We start from the raw sequence: 19888 nt of genomic DNA, 5'->3' as shown, positions 1-19888 counted from the left end.
AACAAAACTTTGAGAACACAAGTGAGGTGTTTCATTTTGCCATGTTTTTACCGTCTAAATCCACTGTTTCTGGCTTATGCCATGATTGCGATATTTTAAGGAAAACCTTAAGCCAAATCTCCAGTTTGCTGTTGCAACAGCATTCTGGAAAGCATCTTCTCTACATGAGATCAGTACAATTCAACCAAGCACCCACCCTGTATCAGCACCTTTCCACAGTGAATGAACTCCTTAATCACCTTCTTGAAGACTAAGAAATTACCCGTATGCTGAACGGCCAATTCTTTTTCTAAGATCTTACATATGTATAAAAAATAGTATTTGCTATGGGAAGCATATGTCAGAGGGGCGTTTCATGTTGGGCTGTAAGCCAGGGTGCAGTTCTTCCTGCTTGCAGATGTTTTCCTTTGTGTTAGAATCTCATTTCAGAGCATTGGATATTGTGCGTACACAGCTTTATCTATGACAAAATCCAAAGAAGCTAAATAAATGGGAGGAATGTCTATGGAATCACAATTTCTGAGAAGCCAGAACTCCTATACTAAGAAAAAGATATTTCGCAATACCTTAAAGATCAATTCAAACTGATGTTAAGGAAAAGCTTTTTAAATGTTTGGGTATCTAGGCACTTTTAACAGAAATTACTTAGCACCTTCTTTGCCCCAGAACGTAATTCCTGGCTTGCGTTCCTTAATAGTGTATACTGAAAAAGGAATATCCCTTAATGCCCGATCCGTGGAATTGTTCAAGACCAGGCTGGATGGAGCTCTGAGTAATCTGGTCTCCTGGAAGGTGTCCCTGCGCACGGCAGGGGGGTTGGAACTAAATGGTCTTTAAGGTCCCTTCCAACACAAACCGTTCTATGATTCTGTGATTCTACGATTTTCAGGGGCAGATGAATTTTCATACAATTAAACAACTAAATTTTAGTAATTAATACTAAATTACCATCAACTAAGTTTTACTATTGTCAGAAAAAGTGGTTCACAAAAAATTTGGGCAGAGAACAATTAGGAGCAACCAACAGAAGTTTCCTAAATTTCTGTGGGGCCATTACTCAAGGACCAATTTCTGATTGCAATTCAAAATCCGGCATTGCCATTTTAATCAGATACTGACAGCCAAGTTATCCTTTGGTTTGCAGTCCATCGTGCAGCACAAACCCAGAGCGATCTGCGAGTGCCTGGAAGCACTTCCATGGTGTGCGGGAACACCGCGACCGTCGGTGCCCCACAGCACAGTCCTCTCGCCGGCAGACTTTCCCTGCGGGAACACGGACCGTCCTGCTCACCCGCGGCGCTGGGGCGGCACAAAGCCTTCCACTCCCGCCCAGCGGCGCTGTCCCTGCCCGCTGCGCCAGAGGGGCCGCGCTCGCCCTGCCCGGGGCGGCGGCCACACCGGCGGGAGCGGCTCTGCCGCCTCGGGAACGGGATAGCCGGAGATGCCGGGCAGCGGGGAGAGAGGGGGGACAGGGAGAGAGGGGCGGGAGAAAGAGGGAGAGGGGGAGCGAGGGGGAAAGGGAGGGAAGGAGCGAGGGGCAGAGGGAGAAAGGAAAAGGAAGAGGGAAGGAGAGACGGGGGGCGAGGAGAAGAGAGAGAGGGAGGGAGGGGGGCCAAGAAGGGAAGAAGGGGGAACAGAGAGAGAGAGAGAGAGACGGAGAGAGCGGACAGAGGAGAGGGAGCGAGAGAAAAGGAGAGGGAGGGACGGAAGAGACGGAGACTGCCAGAAGACGCAACGCACACTGCCCGCCTCGCACCGCCCCCCCCTTCCCGCCTGGGCGCCCTGAGGCCGCCCGGCCCCGCCCGCAGGGGGGCGGAGCGTCGCGCGCGGCCCCGCCCCGCTCCCTTTGTGCCGGGGCCGCGCGCGCGAGCCGCAGTCGCCGCCGCTTCCCGCCCGGGCAGCGCGCGCCCGCCCGCCCGCTCCTTCCTTCTCCCCTGCCCCCCTCCTTCCCATTCCTTCTCGCCGCTCTCCCGCTCGCCATGTCTCTGGGAGCCGGCCCCGAAGCGGGCTTCTCCAGTGAGGAGCTGCTGACCCTGCGCTTCCCCCTGCACCGCGCCTGCCGCGATGGGGATCTGCCCGCCCTGTGCGCGCTGCTCCAGAGCTCGCCTCGCTCCGACCTGGCGGCCGAGGATTCCTTCTACGGCTGGACGCCCATCCACTGGGCCGCGCACTTCGGCAAGGTGGGGCCTGGCCGGGCTCGGCCGGCGGCGGGAGCAGGGGTGGGTATGGTATCGGGAAGGGGAAGGAGAAGGAGGGCGCGATTCCCGCTCGCGCGCAACGCGGCGCCATCTTTGCCCCTTGCGGGCGCCGCCGCCCCCCCCATTCCCTCACCGCCTCCTGCCGCTACTCAGGGAATCGGGCGGGACGGCAGCGGACAGCCGCGGCGCTTGGCTCCGTTCCTGCCTCCGCGGTCAGCGAGGCGGGGGTGGGCAGGTCACGGGGCTGGCGGCACCTGCCATCTCCGCATCTTTCATCCCTTGCCCGCTGCCGGCGGCAGCCGCCCCCCTCCCTTCCCGGGTGACAGTGGAGGCCTCGGAGCCGGGCTTCCAGACGGTCCCCGGGCACCGGCACCGGGAGCCAATGGCGCGGAGCAGGGCAGGGGGCTCCTCCCACGCTGGTTCCCTCCGGATATCCCCGGCGGGCGCCGGCCATCCGGGCGGGAGGCACCGCCGAGGCGCGACCCCTTCCACACCCCCTCGGATAATCTCCCGTGCCCTGTTTGGCCCTCCACGGTTGACCCCCCCCCCCATTCCCGGCTCGCTTGTTGCTTTGTCTGCAGGGTCTGGTCGTGATCCGTGTCGTCTTCGGGCTCCGCACCTGGAGACTGCTTTGTTGTGGTGCCCGTGTTATGACGACCGGCTCGTTGGGAGTGTGGGAGAAGGCGCTTGTGCCTGTGAGGCGCTCCTCCCTTGCCTTCAGGATGAAAAATAAATTGTAGTTTATACGTACGGAGTTTTCTGTGTTGGCATCCTCGCAATGCAGAAAAGGGTGAAACGCGGGAAGTAGGTCTGCTAACTTCACGTCTTAAAATGAATTAAATCTTAATTTCTTGATTTTTATATAGGCCTTTCCTGCTTCTGATGCAGTGAGTGTCCCAGCCTATGCAAAATTCCAGAGCAGAGGGTTGGGGTTTGGTGCTTTTTCCTCGTTGATTTGTCTAGATTTGGAATTCGAGGGGCTTTTGTTCTTGTTCTCCCTCCCATTTCCAATATACTTCTATTTGTTTATTGGTTGTGTGCAAGAGGAAAAGATTGATATACTTAGGCAGTTGTCATGGTTTATAAAAGTACCTTAAGAGATGGTTTCTATATATTGCATGATCTTATCTGCAGTGCTGCTTAGAGAAACGTTTTAGAAGCATAGCTAAGTAGTCCTTCAGTCCTAAAATAAAGCGAAACAAAAACCCTTAACCCACAAAATCCAAAATGTAAACCAGCGTTTTATGTGTTCAAGAAGAAGCAAATAATCTACACTCTGGAAAAACTGGAGTGCCTTAAATTTTTTGGGAAGTACACTCATACAAAATGTGACGATAGTAATCCGTGTTACGGTCTTCTGTTTCCTTTTTCCATCTCATAAGAATTTCTTTTTGGTACTAGCTTGTGGCAGCCTTGCTTTTGCCTTGAACAGTGTACATGTTGCATTGTTTTTTTTTTTTCTTTAAGCATCTTCAGCTCTCTGCCAACCATCTTAGGTTGTGTGAGTTTTTGTGTGCATTCCAGTTTCTATTGAAGAGACACTTGCAGAAACAGCAAACAAAGGGAACAAGTCAATTTGCAATATGTCGTGCTTTTATTTGCCATACTCAGTCTTAGATATGGGCAAAATTTGTTTGATGGTGTTGTTACTTATTGGGGGGAAAAATCTGACAAATGAGACTTGGAAAGATGACCTAGGCTATAAATGGGTTTTATACAATTTTGCATATATGTACTTTCCTAAAAGCCTTCAGATCTAGGCAGTTTCAATTTATGGAAGTTATCTGTATCTTTTATAGTCTTGTTAGGTAGTGTTCCTTTCCCAAAGATTGTACAAAACATTGAAAAAGTTACAGTAGTGTAATTGGGTCCCAAATCAGGCTTTGTGTTTCTGTGGCATAGTTACACTTTTTTTACCTTTCACCAGTTAATGGACTTTCTAGCAGTGACACAATAGCTGCTTTTAGTGGACAGTGAGGTGCATGTTTTATGTTCTTATTTATGTTTTTTTTTTCCAAATTCACTTTCATCAAAGCCAAATGGAGAGTTCTTCTGTTTATCAAAGTACCATAGATATCAAAATTAATTTGTGAAGTGTTCATTAATAGTTACTGAACAGGAATCTTCCTCTTCTTTGTTTCTTAAGATTTCATGGGATTTTCACTTGTTTGTTTTTTTTTTCTTTTTTCTGAAAGAGATTAAATGGTGACAGAACTTAATGTCTGTCTGTCTGTCTGATATAGGGCCATTTAGCAACATGGTCCACCAGACGTGTATTGGTTCTAACTGCAGCTCTGTAGCATGATGAAATGACAAAACTGATGTAGTTCCTTTCTGGAAGAAGTCCTTCTGGAACAACTCGTAAGCAGTGACATCTGTACCAGTCCATACATGTACACACGTGTACGAGAACAAACAGCAAGAGTCTGGGTTTGGTGAACTTTACGAGCATTGAGATGTTTCTGTCCCTTTACCTGTTGTACAGGTTGAACATGAAAGATGGCCCTAGCTGTATCAAAAGACAGCACAAAATAATTTTACAGTTAAGCTGTGTACAACTACATTCTTGCACAAAGGTGTAGATGTGCTTCAGTAAGGAAGTAGCAGCAATAGTCAAGTTGGTTATAAATGAATATGCAAAAGAGGAAAGGTAGGGGGGAACACTGATGTAACACTAGGACCAGTAAAAATGAAGTCTCAAGACTAGAAATGAAAACAGTATTATTGAATGACTTACTCTGAAACATACTTTTACAGCTTGCAAACAATAAATAAAATACCAGCAAATTCAGTTGGACACGACAGATATTGCAAGTAGTGTTTATTGTTGTAATATCTGGGATTTTAATAACAAAATGGGCCTCCTTTTAGAGTTAGTAGCAAGTCCAAATTTACTTGCTGTGTGGAGTACCTGCGGTGGAGTTTGCATTTTCAGGACATTCCCTGACTGCAGAGAACTGCTTGTCTCCTGAGATGTGAATTAATTCCCATTAGAGTTGCTGTATTCTAATTAGAGTTAATTATGTAGTGTCCTAAATTATCCTGGCATTGTGTAGGTTTCTGAGACGATGGGTCAGAATGTAGAATTGTTAACAGTCTAAAAAAGCTACTAGAGAGGTAGAAAATGAAGGGCTTGCATAAAAATCACTGTTAATTCACTTTGTTTTGGACTAACCTTAATTCAATTTTTAATCACTTGCATGTGAATTTTTATTTTCTCTGACCACATCTATTTGCTTGTGCTCTTCTGCTTTTTTTTTTGCCATTTGACTATTTACATTATAGGAAGCACAGTAGTGTTGCTTTTGGAACAAAAGTAGTACAGATAAAAATGACCATCTTTTCCTTGGCCAGTGTTGTGGCCTATGCAGGGACCTGTCTTTATTCTTGACTAAATCAATTTAACCTCTGCTTTAAGTTATACAGTGGAAAATATCTGCTATATTAAATTTAGGTTATTTAATGAAAGTGGACTTGTGTATCCTGATATCAAACATAAATTATCAACTGAGGTATTGTTTTTTGTCATATTGACTTTTCCTGTCTGTGGGTGTAATTACATTTATACCTCATTCTTCCATAATGTTGGAAGAAGCATGTTTTTGTGACAGCCATGTTACAGGAGAGCCACACTTCAGCTTTTAATGAGTTGAAATGTCTTCATTGTTAAAGCATTGTCAGAGAATGTAAAAAAAAAAAAAAGAAAAAAAAAGGGCAAGCAAACCCAACATTTAAAGATGAAGTTGTACAGATAATCATGACGTGTAGCCATCTTATAGAACAGATTTAAACAGCGCAGGATAGCACTAGTGAATGAGTTTCTGGTTTTCCCTTTTCAGTTGATGGGCTGTAATGCCTGTCTAATTATGGAATTCTTTTAGACCGGTGCCTGTGCAGGAAATATTATTCTTTCCTGAATTTGAAATGCTTGTCTAAAGTGTTTTCAAATTAACTCCATTCAAAGTCTTTTTTTTAAAAAAACTGGCTGAAATTTATTTTGTTTGCAATTACAGTAGATGCTCTTGGTGTAGTGGGAGGTTTTTTCCCATCACATGACAATAACTAGTGTTACAATTTAATTAATAATTACTAAGGGTTAACAGCAATATTAGGGGTACTAAAATGTGAACATCAAGGAAAGTCTAAGATTGGCAAACACAAAGTGTATTTGAGTAGTCTAGCATTAGAATTATATGTTTGCTTACACCAGTTCTTTGATGTAATTTTTTTCCAGAAAAAGTGCTTGTTTTCTTTTGGAAAGGTACTTTGTCTTTGGTAATATTGAGGTTTATTCATTAATACGGCAGTATTCTAGTTACCCTCACCCTTACTTCATGCACTTAGTGAGTTAATGGTACATCTGTGTCCAGCCTTAACTTCATTACAGTCCAAAAAATGTACTTTTGTATATCCTGAAGGATAAGGTTTGTATGTGTTTGTTTGGACTTTATAAGGGAAGAAAACAATTAAAGTTCACAATGTATTTGCAAAACTAATATAAAATGATTAATTACAGTGGTTGGTAGTTACCTCATATATGTAATTCAGCAAGATCAGGAATTCACAGGTTAAAAGAGGGAGAAAGAAAGGCTGACATACAGAAATGGAAGAATGTTGTAATCCTGCTGTTGATGTTTCTATCTGAATCAAGCTGCAAGCCCACATTCGGGTGCTTTTTAATTGTTCGTTTATGGACAGACTACTATATGGCTGATGTTTCCTTTAACTGTGAGAGACAGAGAGACCCATAGATTTTTGGTTTATATGAACCAATGCCTTGAGCCAGCTTAAGATTATTATGTGTGTGTGCAGTGGTGTTTGTTTTCTAACCGCAGTTAATGGATGCCTAGACTAAACTGTTTATTTCAGCATAGTGCATTCCTTTTCCTTTCAACAAGAAGACAATGTTACTGTGTGACAGGAAAGGAGCGTTGTTTTGACTGCTTTTGCAAGTTGAGGTCATTGTGGCTGTGGTTTGCCTAGTTTCTACAAATGAGATGTTATGAACATTTAAAAATAGTATCTGGTTATCTGACCCTTCTGGTTAGTGTGTTGGGAAAATAAAAGTCAGAATATAATGGAACAAAATACTGCAATTTTTTAAAACAAAGAATTACTTTTTTTTGTATTGCCACAAACGTGCAACCTGGTTTTTTTTTTTAACGGCTCCTCATCTGTAATAACAGGAAATGGTGGGAGAAATGTATTCCTTTTATAGATTTAGCATACTAGATATTATTAAGAATTAGTTTTCATTACTAATCTTCTGTCACTCCAGGAAAACATTAAAGAAATGAAAAATCTTGTGTTTTTCTGATTTACCTTTCTCTAAACTCTTCTGAGAGTACATCTGTGTATCTCCTGACAACACTCTTGTTTTGGCAAATGTTACCTAATGATGTCTGGTTAGTATCATTATTTTTTTTTCTCCTTAACAAAAGTGAGCCAAATGGCTCTTGTAGTTAGATCTGAAGTATTTATGTCCTCTTTTCCCTTTTCCTGAAAAGAAATGTGGAATTCAGTTTTGTAGGTGAGAAGTATTTTTGAGATATAGTCTATAGCTAAAGGAGGGAGGAGTCAAGGAGGAGAGGGATATCCTTAATCTCATATTCTCTCTTGTTTTGCATCCATGTAGTCTTACTAGGAAGTTTAGCTTTTCTTGGATTTATGTATTTATTTAGCACATGCTAATTGTCATAGCACATCTGTGTAACATTTTTGGTTTTATTCCCTCATGTCTTTAAAGCTGGAGTGCCTAATGCAGTTAGTAAGAGCTGGAGCTTCTGTAAATGCCAGTACAACCCGTTTTGCTCAAACACCAGCCCACATTGCTGCTTTTGGAGGACATCCACAGTGCCTGAATTGGTTGATCCAAGTGGGGGCCAACATAAACAAACAGGTATGGATTCATGTGTACTTCACCTATGCATATAGTTTTGGAAGAAGTGTCTTGATCCCTTTCTATGACATATATGATCCTTACATTAACATACAGATACTTTATTTTTAACATCAGCTGAAGTCAAATGACTTAATTATTAGTTATAGACCTTTTACATTAGAGTAGAGGTAGGACTAATAAATGTCCTTTAAGCTTCTAGGGGTTTGGAGGACATTTGTTTTAGGAATTGACATCTTGCTACTTCTTGAACAAAATGGTAATGCTGCTTTGGTATTGGCAGCATTAGCAAATATTCTGATATTGTAGTGCTGCTTTAGGGGCAAGAAGGAAGACTAGTAAGGAACATAATACGTACTAAATATGCTAAGAATTGGAAAATTCACCATTACCTACAGACCCATGAGACCCTTATGGTGCTTCATGATTTAGTCACACATCTAACTAGTAAGGTCTGCTGTGGTTTATTTTAAGGTGCACATGGTTTTATGTTTTTTTTTTCTTTTTAGATTATTTCCAAAGCTTTTCTAGTAACTTCTTGAAAATAGATCAGAAGCATGTACTTTACTAACAAAGAATGAATGGATGACTTAAATTTTTTTTTTACTATAATTTTTCATTACTTTTACTGGGAGTATGTAAATTATTTGGTAGCAGAGAGTGCATAAATATAGCAAAATACCTGTAAAGAACTGTTTTACTCTGGTGAAGTAACAGAATTGGATGCTTAAAATCTATCATATTTTTGAAGAAAATGTTTGAAGGTCTGAATGAATCTATTATGTATGCTGGACATACATAACATATACCTTTTTAATGGTAATAAAAAGTATTTTTAATAATATTCTGTGAGAGTAATTGATGCTACAGCATATGCTGTTATTGAAAGCTGTGGTATAGCACAGCATCTGTAAAATGTCTGGCCTATTAAAAGTTGTATCATACTTTTCTTTAAATACTTAATGGCCAGACTTTGTTTTACATGCAGTAGAGTTAAGCTAAGTCTGCTGAAGAACTTAAACACTTGCATTTCTAGAGTTTGGTTCTTTTTTTTTTTAAGCTATGCAAAAATAAGAAATGGGGAAGTTTGTGTTGAGTTTTCAGAAAAGAAGGCTGGTGCATTGAGAACAGCTGTGAGACACCAGGAGAATTGTAGAAACAATGAAGGTGACTGGATGCAGAGGCTATAGATCGCATCTTCTCCTTGATACCTGACAAAAGTAACTTATGCAATAAGTTATTGCTGCATAGTGGTAGAATCTTCAGAAGAGAAAATACAAGAACTATAAATGCATCTGGAGACCAGGTAAGAATGTAAAGAAACGGTGATTAGAGAGGAAACATGGCATGCACAGAATAAAGATGTACAAATAACTGCTAAATGAGAAGAGAAGAATGAATGAAAATGAATGAATGAGAAGAATGAAAGTTTCCAGCTATGAGGATAAAGAGAAGAACTGACCAGTGAGGTTGAAATGGAGTTGAAGAACAAGCTTGCTGTCCCGGAACATGATGGGGGGAAAAAAAAAATCACATGTAGTGAGTGAGGTTGTAGCAAAGAAGAAAGTAGCAGCTAGTCTCCAGAAGAAGAGAAGAGAGTGGAGAGATCTCTCCATGGGCTGAGGGCAACATGCAGATGACTGTAAAAGAAAGCAGAAGGCAGTATAATATGCAGTTAAAAGTGGGCAGGAAACTCATTCCAGCTTAAAGAAGTCACCAAGGCAAGCCAGTGACTCGGGAGTCTATATATTAGTGGTTTGTCAGCGGAGCAAATGGTCTTCCACAGGAGGAAGAGTAGTGTAGTTCTTGAGTTCAGATAGTGATGATAGTATCTTATAGGCTTCTAAGGGCAGACTTAGGTACTGACAGGCCAAGGACACAACAGAGATGGGTACTGAGAGCTGACATTGTGAGCACCTTGTGTGTTGTTAATGGTAGGCTCAAGTTGCACTTGAATGTAGTAGCTTTTTTTTTTTGCCCCCACAAAATACTAACTGAACATGCAATTAGAGGCATTTCAGACTCAATTTGATGATAAAGTAAGATACCTGTGGTTAATTTTAAATAGTAGTAGAAACAAGAGTGTCTCTCAAGTTGTTTGTTAGGATGCCACTGGTCAGTCACACTGGTTTCGCATGCGCGAGCACTGAAAGCTAGGCAGTGTGCCTTCATGATACCTAAAGCAGAAAACTCATCCCACAGATAGTTGGATACATGGCTATGTAAAGCACAGTGCATGCTTTGCTCTCCCCAGTTCCTTCAGCTGTTTATTAAATTGCAGTCAAATTCTGCTACTCTTGTTTGATTTCAATTCCTTAAACGATCTTGGTTCCTTATTTAACTTGCAAGCACCTTCAGGTGATCATCTAGGGCTTCCACCCACACTTTTGAGCTGTTGGAGCACTATTTCCTGATGTGTATTTTGTTTATTCCTTCCAGCTCGCTGACTGATGCTGTACTCCAAACAGACATAGTCACTGGCTAATGCTTGTGTGAGGACAAGTGTTCCATGGACACTGGATACAAAACACATGCTGAGGAAAGATCTGGGAATACTTGATATTTAAAATAGTAAACTTTCCTTCCAAACTGACTCCTGGTCATTGGCTACAGACTAACCCATCACTTCTGGAAAAAGAAAAGGATAGCTTCTGAAAAGGAATCCACTCAAGTCTCTCAGTTTTAACGTAAACCTCCGGTACTCAGTAGAATTTGCATGCATGCTTTCTCATATCTGCCCTGAGGTATTGTATTGTAGCCCATGCTGCCTGCCCTAAAGTTTAGGAAAACTTAAAAATGTCTTATCTCCTTGCTGGTGACAACTGCCCAGGACACTTGTGAGGCAGCAGCAGTGAAGGACAGGTGCTGAAAAGTGCTTGTCCCAATTGTCCTTTGCTCCCCAGATCAGTTTTCTGAGTATATCCTGTGATGCCTAGCCCTCTTATATAACTGTGTGTGCTGGCTAGAACCATCTCTATGATCAGTGGGCAGTTCTTCCCCCCCTGGTTCACCATAAAAAATGCACAGGAGGAAAGCCGAAGTGCCAAGCAATGGCCTGACTGATTTTATCCAGCAGTGAACCCAAAAGAATGTCCTGCTGTTTGGGTTTGGTTTTTTTTTCAGTGGGCAGCGCCTGCTAATAGTTCTTAGTAATGTGACTCAGGACCTGCACTTGGCTGCCTGCCTGCTCTAGTTCACTGTAATAGTGCAGAGCAATTATGTTGCTACTTTTCCTGAGGATTTTTTCTGTTTTATCCTTGTCACAACGCAGATTGATTCTGGGCTGTTGTACATATTAACACCGGATAATCATGAGTACTGTTTGATTTAGAAGACTGTTAGCTTTCATTTAAATACTTTTTTCCCTCTAGCTGCAGCCTATTAAATACGTCTGTTGTATGTTGCCTGTGTTGATTGGCCAAAAAGTTTTGTGTAACCTGTCCCAAAGAGAAGGGAAAAGAAATACTGCATCCTTACAGGTGATGCAACTTAATTTTCATGCAGTCAGTTATCATCACATGGCAGTGATGGCAGATTTAGGAGGGTTAGATTACCCATACTAGCAAGAACTGTAAACATGCTGATATCCTTGGTGGGAAGGAAAAAAAACAACAATTAAACAACAATTTGGACTAAATCCAGATAGGAATATCCCATCAGTTCTCATTTGCACTCAAAATTCAGAAGGAGAAACAATCACAAAATCAAAGCATTTTTAGCGAAGAATGAGGACAAGTACTCAGTGTGTTCTTTAATTTCTGCTTCCTAGCTTCAGAAAGGGTGCTGAGTCTAAGACATCTGAACAGCTTCTGGAAATGTGATCATCTGATAGAACTTGAAATTCAGTCAGTTGAGTTAAGGAATTGGGTTAGTTTGTTTCTTATCAGGTAAAATAGTGCTTTTCTATCTCAGTGAGATATCATTGGAAGTGTTTTACAAGTGCTTGCCGAGTGTTGAGGTTTAACCTCAGTAGATCCCTAAGCATCACACAGCCACCTCCTTGTTCCCCCCACTCAGCGAGTTGAGGGGAGAATCAAAAGAGAAATGTGAGAGAAAACTCATAGGTTGAGATAAAGGCAATTTAACAGGTAAAAAAAGGAAGAAAAGAAAAACAAATCCAAGAAAAATCAAGTGATGATAAAAGCCTCACACAACAACCAGAAAAGCTTAGTTGCTCACCAGTAGCTGACTGATGCCCAACCAGTGCCCAAGCAATGACAGCCCTGGCAAACTTCTCCCTCCACCTGCCACAGCTTCTTTTGCTGAGTATGATGTCATATGGGACAGGATAATCCTCTGGTCAGTTTGGATCAGTGGTCCCAGCTGTGCCGTGTCCCAGCCCACTCCTAGCTAAGACTTTGGATTTGTGCCCAAAGCCATGTTTTTAGTACACCAAAAAACCTTACTAGCTGCTCTGAAGAAAATTAACTCTGTGCCAGCTAAAACAGTACAAATAGTTGAAAGTTTTCAGTGTAAATGTGTATGGGAGCTTTTTATTTTAAAAACAAATATCTGCAGGTAAGTTGGGTTTGGATTTTGGGGGGGGTTGGGTTGGGTGGGGTTTTTTGTTTGCTTTTTTTAATAAATGGAAGGAGACTAAAGGTACCAGTGAGCGAAATTACCTGAATCATATCCAGGAACTTGGAGAACAAAATGGAAAATGTCCTCTGAATTCACCAGGAAGATCCTCAAGCCAACAGAATTTTGGGTCCTAAAAAGACAGAAAGAGGGAAAGTGGAGTAAAAAAATGGCTTTGGAATGAACTGAAAAAATACCCACATCTAAAAGAGACCTGGGAATAAGCAGCAAGTTTGAGAAAAGTATTTAATCAGTAGAGGAAATGTCTTTTGAGGTTAAGCAGCATAGTGAGGAATTGCAAACTGATTAGTCAAGCTGAGATAGATTTACTGATTAAAGCAAAAAAAGCAAAAGACTCTTCAGCCACATAAATAAAAATACAATAAGGAAGGAAGCCAAATACTTATTCAGTAAAATGAAAGAAGTCAGAGGTAATCTAGACATGACCCCAAGGCAGAGAAGACTGCCCCTGTCTTTGTGAAAGGATAGCCATGCTTCTCCAGGGGAAAGGAAGAAGGTGTTCATCAGAGTTGCAAAAAATGTGTGTCTAATGCTTCATGACTTTTTGTCATTTCTTCAGGAGTACTGTATACAAAATACTTAGTTTCCACAGAAACAAATGTGTTATCTTGAATGCTAAATTAATGAAACTTAATTGGCATTTCTGCTTATTTATTTATAGTGCAACTTCTAGATAGTGAGACAAGTGTTAGAAGAGAAGGGTAAATGAGGCCTTGACAAGTTCTGCTCTTGGTATGAAAGACCAATACAAGTTATTGATGCTTCCCTTCCTGCAATATTACTACAAAAGGGATTATATCAGAGTGAAGCACATATGGGAAGTGTGAACAATTTAAAGGATTATGAGGTATTGACAAGGATAATTAGGACTTTGTAGAGCCCCTCAAAATAACTTCTTTTGCTCTGCATAGCCAAAAAAATATGAAAATGTGCCAGCAAGCTAGACCCTGAACTATTCTCAGAAGCTTCTTGGAAAAAGCGGTTATTTTGTTATTTATTTGGTCACATGGATTCCAGTTGTTGAATCAAAACAGAATTGTTCTGATGCTCATACAGAGCACTTTAGTTTCCTTTTTGGATGTGTTGAAAAATAAGTAAATTTAAAGCCATTTTTTAGTGGCCTATAATTTTTCCTTTCAGTCTAGCTCATAATCCAGAGATAATTTCTTAGCAGAGCTAGGAGAGTAGTTCAGAAACTGTTTCAGTGCCCCTTAGGAGAATGTCAAAGGAAGATAATAGTAGTGATGGCTGAAATTTAAGTGCTGTAATTAAAAGGAATGCTATAAAAATCTAAATATGTGTATTCTGTCATTTTCTAAGTATTTTCTCAAATCCTTAGCTTTAGACACACATGCTTTTCTGGACCAGTGATTGAAAGCAGTCCTTCTCAAGACAAATATTCTCTTCTGTGATACTAATGTTCTTCCCCTTGGCGATGGAATCTTTAGCTGCCACAGGCTTGGCTCATGCTAATGCAGTGGTGAAGAGTCCTTTTGCAAAGGTCTTTGCTTATCTTTTCTGTCTTTCTCCACAATAAGACTTCATAATGTTCTCTAGGTCTTACTGTGGACAATATGCTAGTTTTATGGGGCTAGTAGAGATTTTTGTCATCTTTATCACATGCATGGCTACTTGAGCTGACTTTCCCTAAACTGAACCTCTTTTAACTGAGGGTTGGTTTTGTAAATACTAATGCTGAGCACAAGAGGCAAATTACTTCTTTTCTACACTTTTACCTCTTTAACAAAAAGGGGGGGAGGGGGCAGATTGGGGGGAGAAAACAATAACAGAATGATGAATGAAAGACCTCTTCCATGATTGGAAAATTTATTACACTAGGAAGAAAATTTTTCAAGGTAAATTACTGTCAAATGAATTTGCATGTATGATAGTTAATGTAATTGTATCCTCTTTTAAACTTCTCTGTCTTCCTGTTACTTCAGGAAAACTTATAAATAGGAAAAATTACATAAACTTCATGGGAAAGCAGTCTTCTATCCATCAGCTATAGACAACCATTTTGGAAGGAGGGCTGTATGGCTCTTTTATAATCTCTAAGGAATTTTCTGCTCTTTTCTGTCTCCAAGCTTTGTCAGCCTCAGCAATTTTCCTTAGTTTATAAGAAAGTAAACTTTGTTAGGTACCATTATTGTTCCTTGCTGGGTGTGCTAGGTAGTTCATTGTTTGGCTGAATATCTATCTTAAGCACTGGTAAACTGGCTTACTCAGTGAATTTGTAACTCATTATAAAAATATTTTACCATGAAATAAAATTGGCAAATTGAGAGTACCTAACACATAATCCAAAATTCATGTTCAAGTTATATTTACATGGTCTAAAAGATGTGATTAAACTTCTCAAAAGCTTGGCAAAGAATTTAAAACTTTGGTACTTTCTATCTATTAAGGTGGTAGTATGATTATATTTTGAATATAATCACATTTCAAATAGGGCTTAAGTATAACCAGTACTATAGAGCTAGGCATAAACACTGTTGTGTGTAAAGACTGGTGAGTCAGTAAGGTGCTGTGTTAATTTAATGTAGCTAGCGTTGATATTTTAATAAAAGAAACAGGGAAGCAGAACTGAGGCACATACAGTTAGAACATGTTTAATATTAGTCAAACAGACCAGTAAAGTCCATCAGAAGTTTGGAGAGAAAGAGGATGGGAAAGAAAACAAAAAGAATCTTTGCTATCCGCTGGAAGTGTTAAGGATTGTGATGATTAAATCATGTTAACAAACCAATAACAACATTTACTTGCTACTTCAAGGCAATGTTTCATTACAGATTCTCCTCCGTTGTTCTTAATACTGGTGGTTAATTGCAAGTACTGCGTTTCCTCTGCAGCCTGTAGATCACAGTGCATGGAATTTACTTGCTGCTTGCTTGGATTTGTAAAATTGCTGTAGATTCTCCCTGTTGTGAAGACAGTTGGTAGGGAGCAGTTGTGTGAAAAGCCTCCCAGTATGTTTACACATAATGCAAAAAGACTAAATGATTGGATGTGATGGTTAATACTAATAGAATGTAAATGCACAAAGGAAATCAGAAAAGACAAGTATGTAGGATGTGGGTCAATATTTATGTCTTGGGAGAGATCTGGCCTGTCCTATGAATGCTGGGCATACTTCTGTTACAGTAGAGTTCTGCATACATACTCCTCTCCTCCTGAGTACTGAGGGAGCAACACAGGACTGTGTAAGTGTATCAGCCAGATCTGAAAGCAGTACAGTCCCACAAACTCAGCCTTGCTGCTTCTGAGTTCAGGATGGCTTGCTCAGTCCAACAGGATTGGGACACAAAAGTGCTAGGAGATAAAGGGGTTAGAATAACTTGTTGCAGTGCTATATGTTGGGGGGGGGTTTAACAAGTTTTGCTGAATATGATTGCTGATTGCCTAGTTAGGCTTATCTTGTGAGTTAAATGCCCTTTGTGTTATTTCTTGCTAAATATCTAATGTACATGGCAGCCTACTGCAAACTTTAAAGTAATGATAAAGTACCTGATGTATTTGCTAGCTTATGTGTTGCTTTATGTATCTGCTTTCTTAATTAAAGTGAGTAATGTAACAATAAGATTTTAATTTTTAGAAAGATAATGCTTGACAAAATGTAGTTTATCTTTACAGGATTATGTTGGTGAAACTCCTATTCATAAAGCAGCTCGATCTGGTAGTATGGATTCCATAAGTGCCCTTGTGGCTCATGGTGCGCAAATAGAGTAAGTGAGGTTTGGTTTTTTTGTTGTTGTTGATTGTTGTGTGTGTAGTTAACTAACTTAGACCAGTAAACATAGATACTAATTTCAGAAAGAAAAGTCAAAACAGCAGACACCTGATTAAAAGACAGCTAGACATGTTCAACTGTAATGAAGCCCAGGATGTTTTGCATGTCTAGTAGTAAAGATTATTTTATTTAAATTATAGCAGTGTACTAAAGTATTACAGCATTTATATCTGATACGTTATAATATTTATCACTCTTCTGTCAGATGACCCCAAATTGTACACTTTATTCAGCATGTAGTTATTTTTACAACAAATATACACCTTGCACTGGTGAATAAGTATAGAAAACAATGCAAAAGCAAAATTATGTGCAAAACAGCAATTCACGCACTCTTTGCAGTTAGTTTAATACTGTTTGTTAGTGTATTGTGTATTTGCCCTGTTAACTTTTTTCTTTAAAGGTTTATGTACTGCAAAAACATTCAGAAAGCTCACAAACTTTTGCAACTTACAGCATGGACAAAATGGATGCAGTTTTCACCTAGAAATGTTGAGTATAAGCTCTATGGCTTATAATAATGTCAATACTTAAGCAATTTGTTTTAATTAGAACTAGCTTTATTATCTGAAATGGTAACTAGTTATTGTATTTTAACCTGCAATATGAAACTGAAGTTGTGAGTGAAATAAGAATCATTTAGTTAAGTTCCTGTTTTACCCTTTGGTTTCCATCTTACTGTTTTTGTAATGCTGCACTGATAAATATACCATAAAATATAACTCTTTTCAGTGGTGTCATAGCATATTCAGGAAATACACTACCTTTTAAGTGAATAGTAGTGAACAAATTGCTTTATATGAAGGGATTGCTTCACAGAAAAATTAAATAAGCTGTCTCAGTTATTGACAAGATCATGAAATCAGTCTTAAATTTATAAATTCCCATTTTGCTCTCACTTTCAGATATTTTAAAGATAAACTTGGATTTACATTTTACTGTGGAATTGAGCAAACCTTAATTATCATCATCAATTAGTATATAATCTTATGGTTTTTACAAAGTAGCCAACCAAAAGAGAAGTTGTGGAACTGCATAAACCATGTGAAGTGAGTGATGTCTGCCTTTGACCAAAGCTATTTACAGCAGAAGTAGTGTAGGTTTATAGCAGTTTTAGTGAACAGGAAATAATTTGAACTCTCAGTTTTTTAACTTTTGAATTCCATCTATGTTTCAGTAGACTAGATTTGTCACAAGTTTTATATGTTATTAAACATCAGATCCTATCCAGGAAATGGTAAAATCAGTGATGCAAATGCAATAGGCTTGTGGAGCAACCCATGTTTAGTCATTTAGAGGATAAGGACTTGGCCTTGTCACCTGATAGAGGTAGCTATTGACTGATAGGAGTGAGGATTCTTTTTCCAGGGTCAGTATGTTAAATTAGGCCAAATCAATGTATGTGCTTTTGACATTGGTTTATTTTGGGTCATCAGGATTTGAAAACTGGCCCCATATTAATGATTATGTTGATTTTCTGATTTTTGTAAAAACTTAAAAATGTAGATGCTCTGAAAGTTTTGACTCCTTTATTTTATGGCTCCAGTTAGAAGAAAAGGAGAGGGATTTTAGCCATAAAATTGAGTTCTAATTTGTGTATTTTAACTGAAATGATAATTAAGTGTATAAGACCAAGTCAAGACTTTTTATTCAATACAGACCTAAGCACTATTGCTGATCTGTAGTGATGACGAATAAGACCTTTTTATTTTTACTGGGATTAGATCTTTTAATCCAGTTTTTTTCTTTATTTCTTCATGTAGTTGTGGTATCGAAATCTAGTTTTGTGAAGATGCAGAGAAATGTCCCTTATGTCTGCAAATAGTCAAATATACTATTTTTACATGATATTTGTAGTATACATCCAGAATTCACCATCCCTAGTTTTTCTGGCCAGTAGAACAGGGATGCTATTACAGAAACACTAGTAATGAGTAGTGCAACGTTGCAAGAAATGTATTCTTATTAATGACTGATTATTGAAATACTGCTGTTAAAATGAAGCAACTTGGACTAGTGTAATCTTGTTACCAGTTTCTATTTTATTCACTCCTTTGGTTATATTGGAAACCAAAGAATATTGACAATAGTCCAGTTAAGGATAAAAGTAAGAATTTTAGTTTTAATGAAATGGCCTCACTTGAATTGTTCTGATTTACTTTATGTCAGGCTTGTTAGTGTATTGCTTTTACAGAGAAAGATAGTATGTTGCAGCCTCTAAATTTCATTAAGCTGTTGCATTGTTTTCCTAATTGATGAGAGAGAATTTGGGTCTCTATTCCTGTGTAAATTTTTAATAATATTAAAAAATAATAATTGTACCCTAGTGAAAATATTTTGATTTTTTTTGTGGTATTTACCTTTTCATTTTAGCTGAAGCATATTCTGTGCACAGTATGTCCTACAGCCATAAAAATGGTTGCTCCACTAACTATGATATTCATGGACCCTTGAAGAGGGGGAAGCAGGTGGTCACAATGTCCTCATATGAGTGAAAAGGTTTGCTGTGTAACTGACTTTTTAATGTGGATAGTACCTTTTAAAGTATCCATAACTGCTGGATTTTCACTAAAAAGCATATTTATGCAATTTATGTATGGTTAATTGTGTATTATTTATTATGATGGTGACAGACAAGCGTCCACAGCTTTTTATGGAGGAAAAGCCTTCTTGGTGCCATGTTTTGTTTTGCTCTGTTACACTATTTTTTAAATGCTGTGTATTAATATAGTTATATAGATTGCATCACAGCATATATAAAAATATAAAATTCAGCTGTAAATACAGGACAGTGTTGAATCAAAACAAGAATAAGCAGATGCAGGTGTTAATTATCCTGACTTGAACTTCCTTCATTTCATGTCCATTTGCATTCAGTGCACTTGAGCATTTTGTCCACTTATTTCTGAATAAAAATTCTTCTGCAATTCTCAGTTAAGCAGTTGTGTACTCCTTAGTGTCTTGTTTTAGAGCTACGAGGGAAGTTTCAAACACTGTATTATCCTGGGATAGAGAGGTGTAACTTGTGGAATGGCATGTGGTTTGGTATGCAGCCATCCAATTGCACACAAGTATTTGCCTGCTTTATTGATCAAGATTCTTGAATAGTATCATAGGAAAGCTTTTTATTTGTCTGCCAGAAATCTTAAGGTTTTGGGGGAAATTGGTTTGTATACCATGATGGGATGTTACAAGACCCCAAAGAGATACTTTCTTTCCAATTTCTTATACTCTGGTCTCCAGGTTTGAGGAGCAGAACTGACATCACTGGGATAAATATACCAGTACCTCTGTTTGTACCAGATGACATATCGTGGTGTTGATCTGGTTTAGGCAGACACTTCAGCCATGTTCTCATGAAAGCTGTCTGGCATTCATTTGAGTGTGTAAATTCACTCTTCC

The 19888-nt window shown here is 39.5% G+C and overlaps 1 protein-coding gene across 2 annotated transcripts in view; it reads left to right on the top strand.

The window, feature by feature from the left end:
- Nucleotides 1-1923: 1923 nt before the first annotated feature.
- Nucleotides 1924-19888, top strand: part of ANKRD10 (ankyrin repeat domain 10) — a 37120-nt gene continuing 19155 nt past the window's right edge. For both annotated transcript variants that reach the window (XM_051772848.1, XM_051772847.1), the window contains exons 1-3: nucleotides 1924-2180; nucleotides 7945-8097; nucleotides 16330-16421. In XM_051772848.1, the coding sequence (XP_051628808.1) occupies nucleotides 1980-2180; nucleotides 7945-8097; nucleotides 16330-16421 (446 nt within the window). In that variant the 5' untranslated portion in view covers nucleotides 1924-1979. The remainder of the gene's footprint in view (nucleotides 2181-7944; nucleotides 8098-16329; nucleotides 16422-19888) is intronic.

Source organism: Manacus candei, unplaced genomic scaffold (assembly GCF_025592945.1).
Source record: "Manacus candei isolate 608988 ecotype Guabito, Panama unplaced genomic scaffold, ASM2559294v1 h1tg000159l, whole genome shotgun sequence".
In the NCBI taxonomy this organism is placed as follows: Eukaryota; Metazoa; Chordata; class Aves; order Passeriformes; family Pipridae; genus Manacus; species Manacus candei.
The sequence above is the reverse complement of the archived record's forward strand: the minus strand, read 5'-3'. Positions and strand labels throughout refer to the sequence as shown.